The following is a 25,101-nucleotide window of genomic DNA, read 5'->3' on the forward strand; positions in this document are numbered from 1 at the left end:
AGATGTTCAATTGTTTTCCAATGATACGAAGATAAGCACGGCAATCAGGGGTGATACTGATATTCAGCACTTACAAAATGATTTGAATAGGCTGGAAATTTGGGCAAATGAAAATAGTTGTCAGTTTATTGTTAGTAAGTGTAAAGTTATTCACTTTAGCCGGATTAAAGTTCCAGCAGCATATTATATTAGCAGAGTTATGCTACAAGAAACTGAGAAGACAAGGGATCTTGGTGTATTGGTGGATAGGAATTTGAAGTTCAAAGGTCACATAGCAAAAATTGCGAATACAACTCAGAAGATAATTGCAATGTTGATTTGACATTGTTGAGATAAGTCATTTTGCCTCTTTATAAGGTTTTGATAAGATCACACCTGAAATATTGTGTGCAGATTTGGTCTCCCAGATACCAAGGGGATAAAGACGCTGTGGAAAGGGTGCAAAGAGGAGTTACAAAGATTATATCAAGATTATCGGATTTAGATTATGAGGACAGATTGTAAATATGGGGATTACTGACTCTGGTTAACAGCAGAAAGAAGGGTGATATGATAGAGGTCTATAAACTTTTGAATGGGTATTATAGGATAGTGTCTGATGAAATTTTTTGTTATATAGTAGGTGGGGGGGGGAAGAACAAGGGGGAGGGATCATCCATGGAAGTTAAGTTTGTTTGCAGTCAAGAAAGGGGGTAAGCACTAGGTTTTTCTCTCACAGAGTAGTGAGGGAATAGAATACTTTGCCTGTAGGGGTAGTGAGGGCATCGAGTGTGAATGAATTTAAGAAAGTTATGGCAGCTCTTTTGGTTGATATATAGCCTCCCTTGATGAGTCTTTGACACCCTGCTGGTCTCAGATAATAATATATTCCAGTGACATTTCTCTTGAGTGTCTTTTACTGCTATGCTGTCAGTACTTGTTTCATTTAGCAATCTTTCAAAGTAATTACTCCACACATCAAGAATATCTTTATCCTCAGTTTTCATGTCCCCCTTTATTATCTCTAATTCCTTTTACAGTACTCTTTCCTCCATTTCTGAGCTTTTTTCAATAGTCTCCAGAATATTTTACCACCTTTCTGATATTTATTTTCAATGTTCTTACCAAAGTCTTCCCATGACTTTGTTTAGCTAATTTTACACAATGCTTTGCTTTCTTGCATTTTTCTCTGTATTCCTTAAGAGCACAACGTGACTTACTTGCCAGGAACTTTCAATATGCTTTCTTCTTTTCCTTGACTGCCTCTTTAACTTCCTCAGTCCACCATGGAGTTCTGATTTTTCTATCCTTGTAAATTACCTCACCACATGCCTCACTGACTGAAGCAAAGTTTTCTTTAGGGTTTTCTACTGAATCTCCAAGGTTTGTTTCTTGTTTTCAAACTTGTTTTCAAATTTTTCTTGAATAATGTATGGAACCACCATAGCACAATTGTAAGAATAGTGGCACATTGCATCCTTCGATTGAAAAAGACCTGGGTTCAATTCTCGTTGTGACGAGGAGAATCCTTATATGGGCTTTTTCAGTTGAAGGTGAATTAGCCAATCTCATACAGTGGTAGCAGGGTTTTTTCTCCTGGAAACTTGGGTTTTTCATCCCACGTACTGACAAATCGGCCTTAAGAACACACCCAATTTACAGACAAAAAATGCTGTTGTTGGTGATGATGGGCAGTAGATGGCATTGATGGTAGTGGTGTCGTGGTTAGAGAATTAAGTAGTAGAGAGGATGAGATGTATTTAGCGAAGTAGAGTAGTGTGCCCTCCCATGATGATTCCTTGAAGTCCCTTAAGGTGTCACGTAATAATAATAATAATGTTTGTGTATTTGAGTGTATGTACAGTTCACTTCTGATAGCTGTTCAGAACATTGTTCGTTTCAAAACTTTCTTACACACACTTCTTTTCAATATGAAGTTCAATTTTATCCTGCTCAACACTAAATGGTGATCTCTTCCTATTTCAAATCCTCTGTTTCAAATTCATGTGGCCTGAACCAGTGGAAAGCATTAATGTTGACAATAGCATAGTCAGTGAGACTTTATTCCTTGCATCTTCTCTCCATGTGAATTTGTGCACAGTTTTATGTTGGAACATGGTGTTAGTAATAACTAGACCATGTCTTGGCAAGTTTAATTTAAATTATAATCAAGTGAGAAAACTTTCTACAGTTGTAACTGTTCTGTTCAGAAAATATAAGTATAAAATATAAGCTGTTGTTCCAGATACAGTGCAGTTTTTGTGGATGAAATTTGTTCTGTTCTGGAGGCTAAAGTTTATAAAATTCGAAGTTTGAAGTGTGAGGTGTCCTGAAGTGGCATGTCAGTATCTATCTGCCTGTGTGCATGTGTGGGCTTCTGATAGACTGAACAAGTGAGTGATTTATCAGGTTGCCTTGTAAGGTATCCAAGAAGGCCAGAACATTCTTTTTTTCTCTTCAACAGTAAAAGTAATTTGGGAATTGTTTTTGTTGAGGAATTGTAAAACGTTGGAAAGAGCCTGTGACCAAATGGCAAAGACATCATACATCTCAGCCAACAACAAGTTTTGGGTTTTGGGGAAGGGATCTGAATTAATAAATGCCAAGGATTCCAGGTATAAGTGTTTGGTTGGGCCATTGCTATGCCTTAAGTTAGTTTAAAGAGCTGGTTATTCCAGCTAGAATACCCCAATTTAAGGCAGCACTTAAAGAGTATGTAAATATTTTTGGGGGGGGGGGATATTTTGGAAATGAGCATCATCCACTGAAACATTAGCGAAAAGAGACAACACATCAAAGCATACTAAGTAATCATTTCCCTCCAACAGATTCTATAGAAATTTTAAAATGTGTAAAATGTTTTATGTAAGATATAGCCAATACTTGTTGAGTTTGGATGCCAGATCTTTAGCAAATTTAGAGGTAGGGCAGTTTATGGTATCAACAATGAGACAAGGCTCCAGGTATGTGGATCTCATTTAAATCGTAGAGATTGTTACTCAAAGCAGCTCATGTATTACAGAATCCAGTGAACTGTATTAGAAATGGTGTAATTCTATGTGAATTTTATCGCACTGTCCACAGCAATAATCACAGAACATCATCAAAGAGAGCATGCTGTCAACTTCCATATACATTATTATTATTATTATTATTGAGTAAGGAATGATGGCGGATTCAGCTGCAGTTGCAAGTGGCATATCGCCAAGTCCTTTGTGGCATGCAGTACTTGCAGCATGTATGCATCTCGGGAATTGGATATGTGGCTTGTGAAAGAGAGCGGAGAGCATATGTGTGTGCAAAATGCAGGCAGTTGGAGGAAATAAGTGCATTAGAAATATTAATATCCGACCTTGTTGCTCCAGGAACGGGGAATGAATGTAGGAAGACAAGTAGTGTGATAGGAGAGAATGAAAAAAATATATATATGAATGAGAAAATAATAGTTGATAGTGTGGAAGGTGTGAGTGACTGTGAAAGTTTAGGAGATGGTTTTGTTTGGGAGAGTGAATTTAGATTAAGAGTGACTGACCTGCAGAGGGAGATAGATGAGCTGAAAGAGGAGGTGGAATGTCTTGTGAATGAGAGCAGAAGTATGAAAGATAAGATTAGGAGAATGGAAGAGATAAATGCAAGGCGAATCAGAGTAGGGGAGAGAGAATTTTGGGAGTGTTAGAAGAGGAGAGAATGGAAACAGTAGAAGAGAGGGAATGAGAGTGAGGTATGGGGTGCTAGAAGAGGAGAGGATGGAAACAGTAGGAGAGACGGAATTTTTTTTTATTTCATATCCAAACACAAATAGTACAGTAGTAAGTAAGTGGTACAACATGATTTACAACCAATTAGGATACATTATAATGAGATTAGCTTAGATTTGGTAGGTGAATTATACAGGGAATAATAATTAAATATGAAAAAAAGGAAGCATACATAACTTATATACAATAAACATGGTCAGATGTTCCTCCAGTATCTTGCACAATCAACTGCTCTTTCTGTGCAGGATATAAGGTCCTCTTTTGCACAAGGCGATGGAAGAAAGGGACAAGAAAGAAGGTGTTCCATGGACTGGGTTGTCCCACACTCGCAATTGTCTGAGCCAGTGAGATAGCCCCATTTGATGAGGTTTTGTTTATAGCGTCCTGTCGTCTGGAGTCTGTTTAGGCTTTTCCAAGTATTCCAGTCCAAGTGGGCACCACGTGGAAGATTTTCAGCTGTTGGAATACCAGTATTATTTTCAGGATATAGTGCAAGCCATTGTTGCACTATATCCTGAGTGCAACAATGTCTCTGGGAGGTTTTTAGGTAGTTCAACAGTTGTCAGGAAGCTATGTCGGGATCTTAGTCTTTGGGGCACTGAGGTCTGGCCGAACAGTGGGTGGCGTTCATCATTCATTTGTCTGCTTCTTTCATCAGCTGAGAATGCAGATCTTCGAATTGAAGGGGGTGCAATACCAGCCAAAGTATACAGGTTTTTAGTGGTGTTGGTTTCAGGCATCCTGTAATTAAGCAGCAGCTTTCATTCAATGCTCAGTCAAGTTTTTCAGCATGGCAGGATCTGGACTATACTAGACAGGCATATTCAGCAGAAGAATAGCAAAGGGCCAAGGCAGAAGATCTCAGTGTGCTAGGGTCTGCACCCCATTTGGAAGAAGTGATGTATTTCTTGGTATATTCTTAGTATGTTATTTCTTGCATTCACTTTTGCCTTTGTTTTTTCTATGTGGGTTTTATATGAGAGGGTGCGATCGAGAGTCACACCGAGGTAGATTGGTTTCCAGGAATGTTCTATATAAGAACCTTCCCAAGAAATCTGTAGCTTCCTGTTGGCTTCCTTATTGTTAAGGTGGAAAAGGCCAGTCTGGGTTTTCAAGGGGTTTGGTTTTAGTTGATTGCTGGTATAGTATGTGGTTAGACTATTTAAGGCAAGTGATAGAGTAGTATCAATGGACTTGAAATTTTTTGACTGAGTAGCTATGGCAAGGTCATCAGCATAGATAAAATTTTAGTTCCTGAAAAGATGGGGAGATCATTGACGTAGATGTTGAAAAGTAATGGTGATAATACACTTCCCTGGGGGAGGCCATTTTTTTTGGTGCCAGCGGCTCTTCCTACCCCCAAGGTCCACGTAAAAGCGTCTGTTTTCCAAGAGTGATTGTATCAGGAGGACAAGGTGATAGTCTCTAGTTATTCTATATATTTTATTTCTGAGTGTGAGATGGTTTATGGTATCATATGCTGCAGTTAGGTCTACAAAGTTAGGACTACTCCTATGGCTAGTTTTTGCTCATAACCATTTTCTATATATTGAGTGAGGTGAGAATTTGTGATTTGCAGGATTTGCCTGGTCTAAAGCCAGCCTGCTCAGCAATAAGATGGGGTTCAATTAGGGGTTGTAGCCTATTCAAAATTAATCATTCATAGAGTTTAAAGAGGTTGCTGAGTAGTGATATAGGTCTGTAATTTTTTGCTTCGGTTGGGGGTTTCCCTGGTTTCAGAAAGGCCACCACTTTGGCATGCCTCCAGATAGTTGGTATCCTTAGGGTTCTGAAGCAAGTGTTGTATAGGTTTAATAACCACTCTTTAGTCCTGGTTCCAAAATGTTTAATCCGTTCATTACAGACATCATCGAGGCCTGCAGATTTTCTAGTTTTAATAGGTTTATGGCAGTGTTGAGTTCAATGATGGTGAAGTCTGAGTTAATCATATTTTATTCCTCACTTAGGGTTCTAAGTATCTTTATTTTGTGTGTTTTTTAGTGAATTTTCCATTCAGCAGCAACTGATGAGCAATTTGATTAGCTGTTATCTGCAGACGCTCATATGGCTTAGTGAAATCCTTCCTAATTCTGTTGATAAAGTTCCATGCCTTTCTGCTACTCTGGGTCATATCAAGAGCTTCTATTTCTTTTTTCCATGAGGAACGCCTTTCCTCTGCCATCTTGGAGCAAAATTTTTCTCCTGCTTGGATAGTCTCTTCTGAGAAGGGGTTGGTGTTGTAAGTTGTAAGTATCAGCATACTGGGCTTGTATGTCACTGGAAAGGCCTGGAATTAGTTTGTGCAGCATCCTCGGGGGGGATGTGTTTGGTGGAGAATTTCCTCAGTATTTTTATGAATTCTGGATACTCTTGAGGGTTTGGAGGGACTTCTTCCATGGAGCGGTCAAGATCTTCCATGAAACTCTTCCAGTTTGCTTTTTGGAAATTAAATTGTCGTCTGTAAGGGATGGTGTTAGGCATAATTGCTGGGTTGAATTGAAGCACTATAGGTCTATGTTGAGTATGTGGAATCGGATTTAAAACCTTTTTAACACAGATGTTGGATATTTTTCAGCTAACAAATATGAGGGCAGGGTTATAGCCTCGCTTCCATCTGCCACTGTTGAAAGATGCAGTGGTTTTGGATTATGTATCAGGTTTAGAGAAAGGTTTTCAGCCCATTTTTCAACAAGTTCTCCATCTTCGTTGTACTTTGTGTAACCCCAGTTAACACTATGACTGTTACAGTCACCTAATACAACATTAGTCATGTATGCATTATTATTGAGGAGGATGTCAGGGAAGGAGAAAGCTTCTTCTGGTGGTTTATAGACTGAGGTTATTGAGATATTTTTAAATGTGATTGTAATAATCTTAATGTTTCTGTTGTTCATTGAGTCAATGGACAGTGGGATCAAGTTTTCTTTCATAAATACTGCACTGCCATATTTATTGTGGGGTATTTCTTTGATGAGTTTCATGCCATGGATGTAAGGTCTTGCAGCACCTTCTCCTCTGTGAGTTTCTTGCAGGCAGAGCACATCGCAGTCATTATCTCTGCAAATATTTGCAATGAGATCTTGCTTGATGCTGGAGAAACCTTCAATATTAAATAATATTATTTTTAGGCTTGGCCCCAGGTAGGATCCTTTAGGGCAGAAATTTGGGAGCATTTTAGTTCGATCACTTGTGTTTGGTTGATAGCAGCTGTAGCTTCCCCTAATGGGTACTAACAGGGTGCAGGAACGAGAACCTAGCTGCTGCGCCCAAGAGACGGAATGAGAGAGATATGGAAGTGCTAGACGAGGAGAGATGGAATGAGAGAGAGGTATGGGAATGCTAGAAAATGAGAGGATGGAAATAGTAGGAGAGATGGAATGAGAGAGGGACATGGAAGTGCTAGAAGTGGATAAAATGGAAACAGCAGGAAAGAGGGAATGAGAGAGATGTATGGGAATGCTAGAAGAGGAGAGAATGGAAACAGTAGTAGGAGAGAGAGAGAGAGAGAGGTATGGGAATGCTAGAAGAGAGAATAGCAGTAGGGGAGAGGGAATGAAAGAGACCTGTGGGAATGAAAGAAGAGGAGAGAATGGAAACAATAGGAGAGAGGGAATGGTAAGAGGTATAATGTATGGCGACTCAGTGATCTGTGGTGTTCAAGATAGGATGCGTGAGGAGTGTTTGCCAGGAGGAACAATAGAAAGGGTGGCTATGGCAATTAAGAGAGGTGAAAGGGTGGATGAGATGATTGTGATGGTAGGAACAAATGACTTGAGTGGTGATGTAAGTCGGGCAGCGAGAGATATGAGATTTTTGCTTGAGGCTGTATGGAAGAAGACAGAGAGAGGAAAAATAGTGTGCGTGTTGCCTAGGTATGATAATGACGAGCTGAGCAGAAGAGCAGTAATATCGAATGACATAATAGCCAGAATGTGTGACAAGAGAGGACTGGTATATGTGGATGCTTGGAGTGCGTTTGAGGAAAGAGAGGAATTGTATGTGAGAGACCGCTTACATTTGAATGAGGAAGGACGTAGGCACCTGGAGAGGTTGCTGTTCTGAACGAATCAGTGTGTCCCGGGGAGGATGATAGCAGGGGTGGTCTCTTGTGGGAATGGATACTTGGGAGAAGGGAGATGACATCAGGTAACACTGAGCCCAGTGGAGTGTAGAGGGGATAATGTTGGGTATAGAAACAATGGCATTTATATGCTTTATACTATTGCCAGGAGTATCCGGAATAAGGGGGAGGAATTGGTAGTGCAGATAGCATCAGCCTGGCCAAAAATTATTGGGATCACTGAGACATGGTTGACAGAAGAGGATATAATAACTGGAATAGAAGTCGCTGGGTACAGCATTTTTCGGCAGGATAGGAGGGGAAAGCATGGTGGTGGAGTACTGCTTATGATAAGTGACGACCTATGTCCTCTAAGAGTGGAGGCTTTGGAAAGCAGTGAGACAAATGATTTTGAAAGCATATGGTGTGAGGTAGAGGTAGGCAAGACAGGATATTTAGTGGGGTGTTGCTACAAACCCAGGAGCACAGAGGATGGGGACCAGGAGATGTTTAGACAGTTAAGTTTGGCAAGTGCAAGAAGAATGATTGTTATGGGAGATTTTAACTACAGTAGTATAAATTGGAGAGAGGAAGATGCATGTAGCAATAGGGGAATGGAATTTCTAGAATTCTTGAGGGACAAATGTCTTAGGCAACATGTAACAGAGGGAACAAGAGGTTCAAGAGTTTTGGATTTGGTTATAGCATCAGAAGAGTTGATAATAACTGAGATGACATCTCTCCCACCAGTTGGAGAGAGTGACCATATGGTTTTGACTTGGAAAATGAATAGACATGCAGGAGTATCAAAGAGACAGGAACTTATGTGGAATTATAAAGCAGGTGATTATAATAGTCTTAGACGTCAACTTCGGGAAGTTTCATGGAGGGAGGAATTGGAAGGCCGGGATATCATTAGTGCGTGGGAAATTGTGAAAGAATATTTGTTAGCAGCAATGGTAAGTTGTATACCACGAGTGAAGAAGAGGACACAATTTGGAGTAAAGTGGATGACAAACAATATTAAATAGGAATTGCATGTGAAAAAGAGGCTATGGAAGAGATATAAGGAGACAGGTGAAGAGAAGATGCAGGAAGAATATAAGACATAGGCCAGAAGAGTGACTAGTGTGGTAAGGAAAGCGAAACTGGAATATGAGAAGAGATTGGCCCTAAGATCCAAAGAAAATCCTAGGGAATTTTTTAGCTATGTGGCCAGTAAGAGGAGAAATGACTGTGGAAGAATGATATTGTGGGATAAAAACGGGAATAGAGTTACTGATTGGTTACAGAGGACATAGTGGAATTGTTCAATGAATACTTTATTGGAGTATTTCATCCTAGAGGAGTCAGTTTTAATGCTAGAGGGATAGGGCAGGTTCGAGGTTTAGAGGTACAGGAGGAGAGTGTGTTTCAGATACTGAGTACTCTGGATGTCAGTAAAGCTTTGGGACTGGATGGTATTTCACCACGAGTTTTGAGAGAATGTGCTAGGAAACTGACAGTGCCTTTAACCTGGCTTTTCAATGAAAGTCTGGCTGCAGGAAAGGTGCCCAGGGAATGGAAGGAAGGTAAGATAGTGCCATTGCATAAGGGTGGTAACAGACTGGAAGTGTCTAATTATAGGCCAGTTTGTGTCATCAGTAGTTGTTAAGATCTTGGACCGCATACAGCATTGGGCAGATGAGGGTAATGTTATCTGTGAGAGTCAACATGGATTTGTGAAAAGGCGCTCTTGTTTTAGCAATATGCTAGCCTTTTATAATAAAGTTACAAGAACATTAGATGAGGGAAAGGCATATACTGCAATTTTCTTAGACTTAGTGAAGGCATTTGACAGGGTGCCACATGATAAGGTGATATTTAAGTTGCAGCACATGTGTCTGGATGTCAGATTGGTCACTGGATTCAGGATTGGCTGTCTGATAGGTATCAGAGAGTTGTGTATGGCGGAGCAGTTTCAAGAAGGCAGAGTTACAAGTGGGGTCCCACAGGGCTCAGTACTAGGACCTATATTGTTTAACCTTTATATCAATGACATTGCAAGGGGATATTCAGTTGTTTGCGGATGATTCAAAGCTGGGAAGGATTATTAGTAATAGTGCAGATGTGGTAGCCCTGCAAGAGGATTTGAATAAGCTAGATAGATGGGCAAATGAATGGGGGTGTCAGTTAATGCAGCAAAATGTAAGGTCTTGAAGTTTGGGAAACATCGATGGGATGCTGCATACTCTATGGGAGGAGTTATACTGTAGGAAATAGGGGAGACAAGAGATCTGGGTTTGATGATTGATAGAAACCTGAAATTTAGGGGACATATTGCAAAGGTGGTGAAGGTAACACAGAGGATTGCTGCAATTATGAGAAGGACACTGACTTGCAGAGATAAAAGGGTTATCATTCCATTGTATAAGTCTCAGATCAGACTACACTTGGACTATTGTTCTCAGATTTGGTTCCCAGGATTTGAAGGGGATAAATTAACTGTGGAAAGGGTAGAAAGACGGATAACAAAGATGGTTTCAGGACTGTACAATTTTGGTTATGAGGATCAGCTGAGGGAATGTGGACTGCAGAGTTTGGTGGATAGAAGAAGGAGAGGTGATATGATTGAGACTTTTAAACTGTTGAGAGGTGGTTACAGGGTTGACACTGGGGAGTTCTTTCGCTTGGTTGAACAGCGGGAAGGAGTGATGACATGAGGCCATCCCTGAAAGTTACGAAAGGAAACTGTGAGCAAGAGGGTGAGGAGTGGTTTCTTTGCTTGGAGGTGGTTGAACCGTGGAATGCATTGCCTGATGGAGTGGTGAGAGCAAGAACGGTCAGTGAGTTTAAGGAGTGGTATGATAGACTTTGTGTTTCTTAGGGGGGACCTCCCCCTCGATGAGTCTTGACAGACTTTATTTTCTTAGGAAGGACCTCCCACGATGAGTCTTTTGACTCTATGGAGGCCTGAATAATAATAATAATAATATTATTACCCCAAGACCTCATGGAGTCAAAGACTCATCTTGGAGGTCCTTTTATCACACACACATCTCATCATAAACAGACTCAAACTCCTTGCAGACACCACGCTCTAGAATAGTCCTCACTCGTTGTATATCATCAGGGTGTCCTTGATAATGCTAACTTGAGTTGGCAAAACATGAGGTTGTTACTAGTTATTCATTTTAACTTTTATAGTTATTAATTGTAATTCATTTTTGTATTAATCCTAAATTATTAACATTTATAAAACCTATAGTACAACAGTGCTGCATGCATGTGAAAGTGGATTTTTTAATAAAAATAGACTATAGCAATAAATATTAATTTTTAATAAAAATGTAAATATTTATTATTGTTATTTCTAACAATTCACCTATATTGGTGAAGTTTTGATTTCTATTATTGTGATGAAAGGGATTGATTTAGGAAATAGATAAAAAGAAACAGCTGTTTCCCTCCCCCCCCCCAATCACATCTTCAGTTGTTTTAAACAGATTCACAGAGTTGAATATATTTGAAAAAGTTCTCCAGAAGCAGATTTCCATCTGATCACTATTTATCATGTTACTAAACTCTTTAATGTTTATAGTTGGGGATTCATGTAATAATCCACACTTTGTACATAATTTTATAATTTAAAAATGGTGTAACAGTTGGTGATTTTTCTATTAATTAATTTCAAATTTTTCTAGATTTATTTATTTATTTATTTATTTATTGCAGGGTGTATTGATTGCTTAAACAGAATTCCTTTCGCTACTTTGATAGCTACCATTCTCTGCTGTTGTGGAGTGGGTATTTTTTTAGGCTCTCTCTATCGGGCTGTTGCATTTACAGTTCGTATGTTTGAAGATGTGTTTAATTTTAATTTCCAATGGTAAGTATAGAATTTAAATATATGTGTACAATCAATTAATATAATCAAAATATGTATAAAATGGGATTAAACATTTTTAATTTGAAAATTTACCGTGTCACTGAAACTGTGCTTTAGGACATGGATTAAATTTGAGATTTGGGAGTGACATTTGACAGTGGCTTATGGTCATAGTTGTTATGTAGCTGTCTCAAAAGAAAGATTTTATCTTTCTTTTGATTTTATCATAGCATTTTACTGCTATGATAAGTTTTCTCTCTTTCCTTCTTTACTTTTCTTTTTTCTTTTCTTTTCTTATTTCCAGGACTCCACTGGGTTAGAAGATGCATTGCAAGAGACCAAACACTTGAAACCCAATACCCATCACATCCTGCCTTAAATATATTCAGGGTTCGAGCACTCACTTTGACAATGCATTTCATTCATTCTCCAATTGCCATGAAAAAAATCTTTTCACTTCGTTACACACATAACTGACAGGTGCCACATGATAAGCTGATATTTAAGTTGCAGCACATGGGTTTAAATGTCGGGTTAGTCAAATGGATTCAGGATTGGCTGACTGATAAGTATCAAAGAGTTGTGTATGATGGGGCAATATCAAGGAAGCAGAAGGTTACAAGTGGGGTTCCACAGGGCTCAGTACTGGGACCTGTATTGTTCAATCTTTATATCAATGATATTGTCAATGGATTGCAAGGGGACATTCAGTTGTTTGCAGATGATGTGAAGTTGGGAAGGGTTATCAGTAATAGTGCAGATATGGCAGCCCTGCACTGGGAGATTGCAAGGGGACATTCAATTTATTCAAATCCTCTTTGAATAAACTGGACAGATGGGCAAATAAACGGGGTTGTTCAGTTCAATGCAGCAGAATGTAAAGTCTTGAGGTTTGGGATCCATCGATTGGAGGAGCTGTACTGGAGGAGGTAGGGGAGACGAGATCTGGGGGTGATGATTGATAGAAAACTGAAATTCAGGGAGCATATTGCAAAGGTGGTGAGGGTAACTCAGAGGATTGCTGCAATAATGAGAAGGACTCTGACCTGCAGAGATAAAAGAGTTATCATTCTATTGTATAAGGCCCTGATCAAACCACACTTAGACTATTCTTCTCAGATTTGGTCCCCAGGTTTTGAAGGGGATAAATTGACTGTGAAAGGGTACAGAGGCTAATAACAAAGATGGTTTCAGAACTGTACAATATGAGTGATGAGGATCGACTGAGGGAATGTGGACTGCAGAGTTTGGTGGATAAAAGAAGGAGAGGTGATATGATCGAGACTTTTAAACTGTTGAGAGGCAGTTACAGGGTAGACATTGGAGAGTTCTTTCACTTGGTGGAATGGCAGGAAGAAGCAATGATAAGGGGCCATCCCTGGAAGTTACAAAAGGAGGTTGTGTGCAAGAGGGTGAGGAGTGGTTTCTTTGTGTGGAGGGTGGTTGAACCTTGGAATGCATTGCCTGAGAGAGTGGTTGGAGTGGGGACGGTTAAGGGGTTCAAGGAGTGGTATAATAGACTTTGTATTTCCTAAAAACGACTTCCCACAATGAGTCTTTTGACTCCATGGAGGCCTGGGTAATAATAATAATTTCCTGAAATGACCTCTTGTTCTCTCATCACCAATTACCCTATATAATAATTCCCTGTATTTATTTGATAGGTTCCTCACATGAAGTAATCATATCATCTTTTCTCCTCCTATCTACCAAATTTTGCAGACCACATTTAGCTTGTCCTTATACCCAACATTCCAGAGTCCTGAACAGTTGCCTAACTTGCTCTGACCCCCCCCCCCCATTTCTATTTCCTTATTACTCAGATATCTAGGTAACCAGAACTGTGCACAGAAATCCAAATATCACCTGATTATAAGCCATGTTTGCCTTATACAGAAATTAGCACCTCCTTATCCTACTTTTCAGAGTCCTTCACATTATAGTGGCAAATTTCTGGGTAACCTTTACAACTTTCATGTGTTCCCTGAACTTCAGCTCTTGAACCACCAAAATCTCTGGATCCTTTGCTTTCTTTACTTTTACCTTCCTTTACCTGGAGCAAAGTTTCTCTGGTATAATAACTTTGCTCCATCCTCCTTGGCCAAAATGTATGACTTTACATAAGCATCACTGAAGTGATATTGCTCATTTCTCCTTCTCAGCCTGTGCTGTTCCAGGTACTGAGGAGCATCCTCTTTTTCAACAGCTCTGCATAATTCCATGATTCATCAATTTCATGCTTGCTTCACTTTATTTATGTTCTTAACTTTTCAAACCTATCAACCTATTCAAATCCTCTTGTAACATCATAACATTTTGATACTGTTAGCATTGCTCTTCCTAATTTAGCATCATCAGTAAAGAATTGGATATCTTCTCTCAATCCTTGAATTATATCATCAGTGTATAAATAAAATGGCAGCCATCTCAGAACAGAACCCTGTGGTACTCTATTTAATACTTTTTTCTTTCAGGACATTGCACCTCATACACAACTTGTGGGTTCCTGTCAGTGAACTATATCTGCTATCCACATCCTGCTCAATTTCAACAGTAGTCTGTCCTGGTATATTCTGTTAAATGCTTTAACAAAATCCAGAAAAATCATTATAAGCATCTTGTCACCCTATTATAAAACGTAACCCAGTTACTGAAGCAAGATCTTCCTTTAACAAACTCATGCTACTAGATGAGTTATTTTACTCCATGGGGTCTTAGGGTAATAATATATATATATATATATATGTATATATATAGGGTGTCCCAAAATTCATGCAAGATTTAAATTTAGCAGCATTTGTGCGGTAAAGTGTTGCCAACGAGAAAAATAAGACAGCGTGACAGCTGACAGTTCAGGGTTATTAAAAATGGTAGCGCTACATGAAAGAACAATGCCTTTTCATTGTTGAGCAATATTTTAAAAATAATGAAGGTTTGGCAGCTACAGTTCGCAATTTTCATACAAAATATGGTTGGAATAGTGATTTAACTTCATCAACTGTGAAAAGATTAATTAAAAAATTCAAGGAAACTGGATCAATTAGTGATCTTATACACTCTGGCCGTCCTTCAACAAGTCGTTCAACAGAAAACATCGAAGCAGTTCGTGAGAGTGTTGCTGAGAGTCCAGGAACATCAATTCGGCACCATGGTCTTGAATTGGGCATTTTGAGAAGCTCTTTACAGCGTATTCTCACGAAAGATTTGCATCTTTATGCTTACAAAGTTCAATTGACTCAAGAACTGAAGCCTACTGACCACACACACACACACACAGCAAAGAGAGTTCGTTGAATGGATTATGGAACAACAACAAGTGGATGCTTATTTTTTCGAACAAAATCATCTTCAGCGATGAGGCTCATTTTCATCTTGATGGCTTCGTTAATCAACAAAATTGTCGCATTTGGGGTTCAGAAAATCCACGAGTGATTGTTGAGAAACAAATGCATCCACAACATCTCACTGTTTGGTGCGGATTTTGGGCTGGAGGCATCATCGGTCCATTCTTCTTCGAAAATGCGGCTGGCAAGGCAATAACAGTTAATTGTGCTCGCTATCGCGACATGATAATCTAGTTTTTTTGTGCCTAAATTGCAAGATATGGATGTGGACGACATGTGATTTCAACAAGACGGTGCCACATGCCATACATCCCGAAAAACAATTCAATTACTGCACGAGTCATTTCCTGGTCGTGTAATTTCCCGTTTTGGTGATCAGAATTGGCTGCCCAGATCATGTGACTTAACTCCATTGGACTTTTTTCTTTGGGGTTTTTTGAAGTCTAAAGTTTATGCCAACAAGCCCAAGACCACTCACGCCTTGAAGGAGGAAATTGAGTGCTGTATCAACGAAATTCAGCCACATTTATGCAAAACGGTCATGGAAAATTTTGACAAAAGAGTGCGCATGTCCCAGGAAAGCCATTTACCCGATATGCTATTCCATGCATAACCCTATACTGTATACTTTATGAATCAATAAGAAATTACAATTTTTAATTAAAAACCTGTGTTTTCTATCAAAATTACTTCTTGTGTGAATTTTGGGACACCCTGTATATATATATATATATATTTTTTTTTTTTTTTTTAATTTATTTATTTACTTAATTTTTATGATAATCCCATATACAAGAGGTTGGGACCCATAGACATTATGTGGGTAAGAAGGAATTTGTTCACATTTAGTTTGAATAGCTGTGGATCATATTCCTTGGAAAACACACAGGATGTGAAACTGTGCACCACTAGATTTATGAAGGTTGAAGGAATTATTGATGCCAGTTCAGAAGAACATTGGGCATGGAAGTGTTTATAGAAGATGCAAGCAGCAGAAACTGTGTAGTGGTGTGAGACTGAGTGGAGTGAATTTTTGAGAGATGAGTGATTGATCAGCCTAATTTCTCTCTTCTGTATTGAGTTCAATAATTTTAGGGAACTCTTAGGAGTATTGCCCAAGATGTGCAAGCAATATCCAATAGTTTAGTGGATTTGTAATTTGTATAAAAATAATTGCTGACACCTTGAACAAAAGAGATCTAATTTTTTGGTTCCAGAGGAAGCAATAGTTGTAATTTGTGTATGCAAAGAGTGGTCTGATGATAGAGTTATCCCAAGGAGAGGTATCTCATTTTATCTATAGATTTGGGTGTTGTCAAGAGTAAAAGTTGAAGACAAATGGTTCTCTTTTGTAGAGATAAGACAGAACTGTATTTTGCTGGCGTTAAAAAAAAAGCAGACAAAATTGTTTGAACCCATCAAAGAATTGTTTGAAGATCAGAGTTTAAGGTAGAAGTTGTTGTTTTGGAAGTGTGGTTGTTTGTGTAGGACACAGTTTGTCAACAGAGAAGAACAAGTTTAGTGTGATGTCATAAGCAAAGCTGTGTATTTGACTGGTGGTCAACTGGAGTAAGCTATTGGTATATAGACAGAAAAGAGTAGGTGAGAGAAAACAGAGCCCTGTGGAACCCTAGCATTAGCTGCATAAAGTACAGTGCCCTCAACCATCATGTGTAGCATAGGTCCAATCAAAAAGTTGGCAATCATTGCAAAAATCATAGGATAGGCTAAATGATGGGAGCTTATTTAATAGACTCTTGTGCCAAATCCTGTCAAAGGCCTTGGACTTTCTCAGTGTTTCCATGGTATTTATCCAGAGATGGGTGACATAGGTAAGTAGATCCCTTGTTGGTCTGTGGTGTCAAAATCCATACTGACAATCATTATTAGTTGAATGCTTTCAAGGTAAGAAAAATAGTTGAATGTTGATGGTTCTTTCCATTACTTTAGAGAGAATTGCAGAGAGGGAAATTGAGAAGTAATTTAATGGTAAGGATTTGTCACCCTTCTTGGGAATAGGCTGTATGTGGGCTATTTTCCATGCTGCAGAATAGATGCCCGTAAAATTTGAAAGTGCATAAAGGCAACAAAGAATGGGAATCAACTATGGTGTACATACCTTCAAGATGATTGGAAGAATAATTCTTTATTAACTCTGATTTCTTCTGATGGAAAGTCAAAGGGGACATTATGTGGTGAGTGTTGGAATGGCTGGAATTGGTAAGAGGCTAGAGGGTTGGCCTTTGTGGGTAATGATGCTATAGAGCCATCCAAGTGAACAGTGGTGGGATCTGCATTGGACAGACAGAAGTTTGCTTGATGGCTTTGGCAAGAGACCAGAAGTCATGACTGCCATTTGAACAGGATGCAAGTTTTGTACTTTTAGCCCTTTCAGTATCTCTTTTGGATAAGTTAATAGTATTTTTCTTGCAGCTGTTTTGCGCTTTGGTATGGGTAGTAAAAGGAGATTCAGTTGCATTATGCTCTATTCTTTACTTGTAACACTTTGGCTCATCTTTTGGAGAACCAGAGTCTGTGTAGTGGCCCTTCCCTTAATGCATAACATTATACATATCTGCAAGGAGGTGTATTTTGCATTATGGAAGATACTGAGATAGGAGTGATGTTAGCCTGCTCCACCTTTTCAACGAGTTGCCCGGTGTTGTACCCCCTTACCCCAGTCCTGAAGATACTTTCAGGTGCAAACTTTGTTTGCTCACACTTGGATAAAGGTAAACTAAATTTATTCCATTTCTCCAAAATCTTCAATAGTATGTAAGCATACTACCAGTGAGGATTGTTTCAACGATGTATTTGGTACATATTTGAATCAGAACGTTGAACATAGTATCTCAATCAAGGAATGAGGCATAGAAATTATGAAGATCATCCTACTTTTCATTTTTATACTGCCATACAGTACTTGAGTGTGAATAGGTGTGGTGTGCTTGTGCTTCAAAGGAGAACAATTGCAAGTAACAAAGGTTTTGTAATTTATAGTGGAAATTTAGGAGAAAACTGTTTGATGAGTAAATGATTATTCCTCAGTGTCTTATTTTATATTGAGATTGTTCTTAGAATTAATAGCAGATCCATAAGAGAAAAAGTGCCTTGAAATTTGGAGAGTATATGGCAAAAGAGAATATATGGCATTGCATAAATGTTACTGCAATAAATTTGTGTTTGTCCATTTCACATCTGCACATTATATAAAAATAAATAAATTTACGTTATAAATAAAAAGAATTAATAAAGGGTATATAGGTTTCTTTGTACATCAGAGTATTATGTTTCTTTAAGTTTAAATTTCTCTCTAATTTTAAATTTTCTGAACTTATAATTTACAGTGATGTTTCCTCTAGTTTGATGTCCTCAATCATTCATAATTTTTATTACACAGAGGCATCTTCCATGTAGCCAGAAGACTCTGCAGACTCACACTATAGCTTATTTATACATTGTCTATTATAACTCCAATTAAACTTCATTCAGAGCACTCACAATTGGCAATTCATTACAGTCATTCACTGCAAACAAAAAGGATTAGACTAGCAAAATTGGTTAGTTCAATTAGACCAAATTATAGGTATTAGACATAGTTGATGGAGGAAAGTATGTTTATGGAATAGAATATAAGAGAGAAATTATTTTCAGAGGAGATGAAAAATACATGATCAAGAAGCAGTTGTTGATGATAGCAAAAGTATTATGACCAGTGAGAGTGGATTGGCCTATAATTTGTAGCCACAGCCTTATCACCATCTTTATGCAGTGGAACAGTTTTATCTCTTTCCACTCCCTTGGAACCTGTGCTGTTGTAACACTCATATTAAACAGGCATGCCAATGCTACTGCGAATTCCCTGGAACGTTCCCTTAAGACGCATGGTGATATGCCATCAAATTCCTATAACCTTATTGATATCAAGGCTATTTATTTCCTCAAATACCTCCTGTTCACTCACAAATAAGCCATCCTCTCCTATGTCCTCTACACTTAAGTTCCTCATGATTCCACCCTGATAAGGATGAAACACCCTTATAAATTGGTCATTGAATACCTCAACAGTGTCTTTTGCAGCAGTTACCATTCTATCATTTTCATTCATTAACATTTTTCCTTCTACTTGACACATATATCTAAAAACTCTATGGTTTTTATTCATCTGATTTGCCAATTTCTGCTCATACTGCACTTTTGATCTCCTTACTGAGTCACTCTCCTAACTTGTTCTTTATACTTTTCATGTAACTGATTACTACCATTATTTATCTTGTTAAACTACAAGCCTTCTTCCAGATTTCATGATTAAGCTTTTCATTCATCCATTTTACAACTATCTTATTTAGCTTTTTGACCTTCAGAATACATTCACACATTGATACTGTTATGTGTTGGATAGGGAAGTGAAGTTTAGGGGGCACATTGCAAAAGTGGCTAAATCAGCTCATCAAATCACTTGGCTTCTGAAAAATACTTTAACATGCAGAGACAAACAAGTTATTGTTCCTCTGTATCGAGTCTTGATAAGACCCCATCTGAACTACTGTGCCCAGTTATGGGCGCCTGGGTTTCTTCGTGATGGGGAGGAAGTGGAGGATCCAGAGACGAGTGACCAAGATGATAGCAGGTCTGTGGAATGAACCTTATGAGAATAGGTTGAAGATTTGTGGGTTGCAAAAATTGGTCGATAGGTGGAAAAGGGGTGATATGATTGAGACATTCAAATTACTGAAGGGTTACTATAAGATTAATCCAGAAGATATTTTTGAAAATAGGACTGGTGGTGGGAGGACTAGGGGCCATGCATGGAAGCTGGGAAAGAATGTGGTTAACAAGGGTGTTAGAGCTAGATTTTTTTTACTTGGAGAGTGGTGAATGAGTGGAATAAGCTGCCAGAGTCTATGGTGGATGCTATGACTGTGAATGAGTTCAAGGCAAGGTATGATAGATACTGTGTGAATGTCGAATAGTTGTTCTTGACATGATGTTAGGGCCTCCCTCAATGAGTCTGTCGACTCCTTGGAGTTGCCCAGAATAATAATAATAATAATAATAATAATAATAATGTATTTCTTTGTCAGTTCCAAAGCAGCATTTATTTCCTTACACTCAATTCCTCGTTCCATGTTATAGCTCTTGTACTTCCACATATATCCTTTCCTTACAGAAGTCTGCATATGGTTAGCCAGGTGATCACTTCATGATCACTCTCACCAACTGGAGGAAAGAGCAAAACCCCACTCACTTACATTTATTCCAGTGATGCTCCAGTGCCATTATCCCATCCCTGTAGTGGTTATTAGTAAGATCTGCAAAATACCCCTCTACACCTGCAATCACCTCTTGATTCTAAGAAAAATGCTGACCACCAAGGAAGAGTTTTAGTTTTGGGAAGAGACAGAAGTCAGAGGGAGCCAAATCTAGGGAATAGGGCAGATGTTCCAACAATTCATAGTGCAGATTCCTTAATTTTCCCATTGCCAAAACACCTTTGTGGGCAGGTGCATTGTGCTGATGAAAGATGATTTTTTTTCTTCTGCAACCGGATCTTTTCTCACAAATTTTTTCATTCAATCTGGTTAAAAGATCGGAATAATATTCTCCGGTTATTGTTTTACTCTTTTCAAGATAATTAATAAACAAAATGCGTTTAGCATCCCAAAACATGGATGCCATGACCTTTCCTGCTGATGGAACCGACTTTGTCTTCTTTGGCTCTGAACAACTGGCTTCTGTCCACTGTTTTGACTGCTGTTTGGATCCTGGTGTGTAATGGTGAATCCAAGTCTCATCCATAGTAATAAATCGACACACAAAATCAGTTTCATTCTTGTTAAAATGCTCCAAGCACTGTTCAGAGATTTTCATGTGAATTCGTTTTTGATCTGCTGTGAGCAAGTGTGGCACTCATCTTGCGCAAAGTTTTTCATTTACAATTCTTCACAAAATATATCCTACACATTCTTTTGAAATGCCTCTAGTCTCAGCAATTTCATGCACTTTGACTCACCGGTCATCCAATACCATATCGTGCACTTGATCAATGATTTCTGGTGTTGTTACACTTTTTGGATGTCCTTCACATGGATCATCTTCAAAGCTGGTACGGCCACGTTTAAACTTGACAGCCCATTTCTTAATTGTTGAAAATGAAGGAGAAGCATGCCCATAAACTTTTATGAACTTCGAATGAATTTCTTTTGGCATTAAACCTTCTTTTACAAAGAATTTTATAACCGCATGATACTTAATTTTATCCATTTCAAGTATATAGACAAAACTTTTGTTTCAGACGGCTGTATTAAAGAACCTACTTGATAGAATGACTTGCAATTTCACAGAGATGCTTATGAAAGATGTATCAACTTACAAAAAAAACTCTTGCTCATAGTGTTACCATCTGTGGTCGCGGCCAAGAACTTTTCAGACCACTCTTGTATTTCACTGTTTTATGTCTACCTTATGTGGACATAATTCCCCAGCTATCATCATCATCAGCATTCCACCTCCATTCTTGTCCTTTCTATCATCGCAAAAAATACTGTATCCTTCCATTTCTATTCCCATTTGGATATCATCTTCATACAACCATGTTTCACTTATTCCAATGATTTTGGGGCAAATAAACTCAATCAGTGAAACCATTTCATCTCTTATTTCTGATACTTCTGGCATTTGTAATAAACACAGCAGTTCACTTTTAGGTCTATAACCAGTTTTACCCAAGCCACTTGGTTGTGATTTTCACAGCACACCTGCCCTTGCTCAATCACTGCTTTATCACCACTTACCACATATATTCATGCAGTCTCAACTTTCCCATCCACATCCTGATCTATTTCATTTCTATGCTGATTATCCCCATACATACATACATACATACACTACTACTTCCAACATCCACTCTCCCTGTAATATGTCTCCCTGTCCACCTTGGCTTCCCCACCATTTCTTTGTTCTTCGCACATTCCTGTTCTCTCATCTCTCACACTACTTCTGTTTCTTCAATACAGCCTGGCTGGCTGATTGGTTAGTGTATCTGCTCTCTAGTCAAAAGTCTGCAGGTTCGAATCCCACCGTGTGCATGGATGTTTGTGATTGTCTATGAAAATACTAGTAGTGGTGGTAGATCGGCGGTAGATGGCATTGGTGTAGATGATGAAGGTAGTTGCGGTTGGTGGAGTGGTGGAGATGGAGAGCTGTAGAGTAGGTGCCCTCCCTCGATGAGTCTTTGGACTCCCTAGAGGTGTAATATAATAATAATAATATACCACTCTCCTGATCTTTTACTTCATCTTTTACTTCCGATCTCTTGCTTGCACGACACAGCACTTCCATCTAGAAACACTTTCTCCACTGCACTCACTTCAAAGCCATTCAAATGCAATCCATTATGTCTGTATAATTCTATTCTTCCCTCAAACTCATGCTATACATCTACAAACTATACTCCCTTCTCCTCACACAACTCTGCTAGCATACCATTCATGATTCTTGCTCTCCATCTCAACTCATTATTGTCATACCTCTGCAACACACTGACAGCTTTCCCACTATACTGTTGTCTTTCACTCTTCTCAATAACAAGGAGCATGTCAGAATGAATGTCAGGAGACTGCTTGGAAAGATAAAGGAGAATAGTGTGACAGGAAGGGTGGTCAGTGTGTTGCCTAGGTATGATTGTGGTGAAATGAGGCGGAGAGCAAGGATTATGAATGATATTCTGGCTGAAATGTGTGAGGAGATGGGAGTACAGTTTGTTAATGTGTGGAATGAGTTTGAGGGACGAAGTGAGCTGTATGGGAGCGATGGACTGCATTTGAGTGGTTATGGTGTGAGTCGCTTGGAGAGACTGCTGCTGGAAGGTAGAGAAGTGAATAGAGAGAATGAATCAGATCGAGAGGGGAGTGATGTGGAAGAGCAGGAGAGTAAGACAGGAGAGATTGAAGGAGTGGAAATGAATGTGGAAGTGAGTGGTATGAGTATAGATAATGAGAGAATGGGTGTGCAAGAGGAACAGGGAAACGGGGAGGCTCAGGGTGGACAGGGATACACAGCGTGAGAAAGGTGGATGCTCCAAGAGGAGGTGAGAGAATGTGTAGGCAGGAAAGTAATGGGATGATCAGGGATCAAAAGGAAACAGATGGAATTGCAAAGGGTTCTAAAATGAAGAAGCAGAAAGGGAAATGGCCCCAGTCCAGCATGGAGAGATCACATCGAGTGAGTGGTATCAGTGGAACTAGCTGTAGATCCAGAAATGAGTTGTTGTGTTTGTATACCAATGCTAGAAGTATAAGAAACAAGGCGGATGAAATGGTTGCACTAATTGCGTCTGTGCACCCAGAGATTGTCGGAATAAGTGAGACATGGTTAGATGAGGATGACATCCTGACAGGAATAGAGATGGAAAGGTATGATGTGTTTCGTGAGGATAGAAGGGGTAAAAAGGGAGGGGGAGTGCTATTGATGATAGAGAAAGAGTTATGTCCATACAAGGTAGAGATGGAAGGGGGAAATGGGGCCAGTGGTTTTGAGGCAGTATGGTGTGAGATAGAGGTGAATAGATTCAAATACTTGGTGGGATGTTGTTATAGACCTGGTAATGTGGATGGTGGTGATAGTGAAATGTATAGTCAAATAAGCCAAGCAAATAAGAAAAGGATGATCATTATGGGTGATTTTAATTATGGCAATATAGATTGGAATGAAGAGATAGCAACTGGAAGTAAAGAAAATGAGTTTCTTGAGTTTTTGAGGGATAACTACCTCAGACAGTATGTAACAGAGGGCACAAGAGGATTAAGGGTCTTGGATTTGGTCATCTCATCGGAGGATGTAATTATCAATGAGGTATCAAATCATCCACCAATTGGCGAAAGTGACCATGAGGTGATTACTTGGGTGGTTGCCAGCAGTGCAAGGACCCCTGTGAAAAAAGGGTATATGTGGAACTACAAGGGGGGTGATTATGAAGAGCTCAGGAGACAGCTTGCAGGTGTAGCATGGAATGAGGAGTTAGCTGGAAAAGAGATCAATGCAGCTTGGGGGATTTTCAAAAAATATTTAGTGGATGCAATGTCTAAATGTATACCACGGGTGAGAAGGTTAAATAAGTTAGGTGTGAGATGGATGAATAAAGAGATTAAGCATGCAATACAGAGAAAAAGGGCATTGTGGAGGCAGCATAAGAGAAGTGGAAGTAACCAATTTCATGAGTTCTACAAAGACCAGGCAAGGAGAGTGACTTGGTTGGTGAGAGTAGCTAAAGAGAGGTATGAACAGCAGTTAGCTAATGAAGCTAAAAAGAATCCTAGGGAGTTCTTTCGATATGTAGCCAGCAAAAGAAAGAATGATTATGGAAGGATGACATTGATTGGAGGAAATGGTATAAAGACAGCTGTTGCAGAATGTGTGGTGGAGATACTTAATGAGCAGTTCATAAAGATCTTTCAATCTTGTGAATGTGACTTCATGGAGAGATTAAGAGCAGTTGATGATGGGGAGGAGAGACTGACTGTAAGTGAGCAAGAGGTGTTTGGGGAGTTGAGTAAACTAGATGTAAATAAGGCTGTGGGACTTGATAATATATCACCGCGTATTCTGAAGGAATGTGCCAGAGAGTTGACACCTGCCTTGACATATTTTTTTAATACGAGTCTTGCACTTGGTCAAGTCCCTAAAGAGTGGAAGGAGGGCAAGATTGTGCCACTTCATAAAGGAGGTGATCGAACTCAAGCATCAAACTATAGGCCTATCTGTGTGTCAGGTGTTGTGGTTAAGTTGTTGGAGAAGCTTGTGAGAACTAGGATCCAGAGTTGGGTTGACAACAATGGTATAATCTTTGATGGACAGCATGGATTTGCTAAAGGGAGGTCGTGTTTTAGTAATCTACTTACTTATTACAATAAAGTGACTGCTTCCTTGGACAGAGGAGAAGGATACACAGTAATATACTTGGATTTCGCAAAAGCTTTTGATAGAGTGCCTCATGATAAGTTGACAGTCAAACTAGAGCAGATGGGGTTGGATATTAGATTAGTGCATTGGATTGGAGACTGGCTATCTGATAGGTATCAACAAGTTGTGTAT

General features: G+C 39.1%; 1 protein-coding gene across 2 annotated transcripts in view; it reads left to right on the forward strand.

Annotated features, from left to right (window-relative positions):
• Positions 1 to 25,101, forward strand: part of LOC150106677 (neuronal membrane glycoprotein M6-b-like) — a 170,942-nt gene that overhangs the window by 26,153 nt on the left and 119,688 nt on the right. For both annotated transcript variants that reach the window (XM_090393276.1, XM_090393275.1), the window contains exon 2: positions 11,512 to 11,665. In XM_090393276.1, the coding sequence (XP_090249402.1) occupies positions 11,512 to 11,665 (154 nt within the window). The remainder of the gene's footprint in view (positions 1 to 11,511; positions 11,666 to 25,101) is intronic.

Source organism: Typopeltis vanoorti, chromosome 5, assembly GCF_054136105.1.
Source record: "Typopeltis vanoorti isolate ZY-2024b chromosome 5, IOZ_Tvanoo_1.0, whole genome shotgun sequence".
NCBI classification, from domain to species: Eukaryota; Metazoa; Arthropoda; class Arachnida; order Uropygi; family Thelyphonidae; genus Typopeltis; species Typopeltis vanoorti.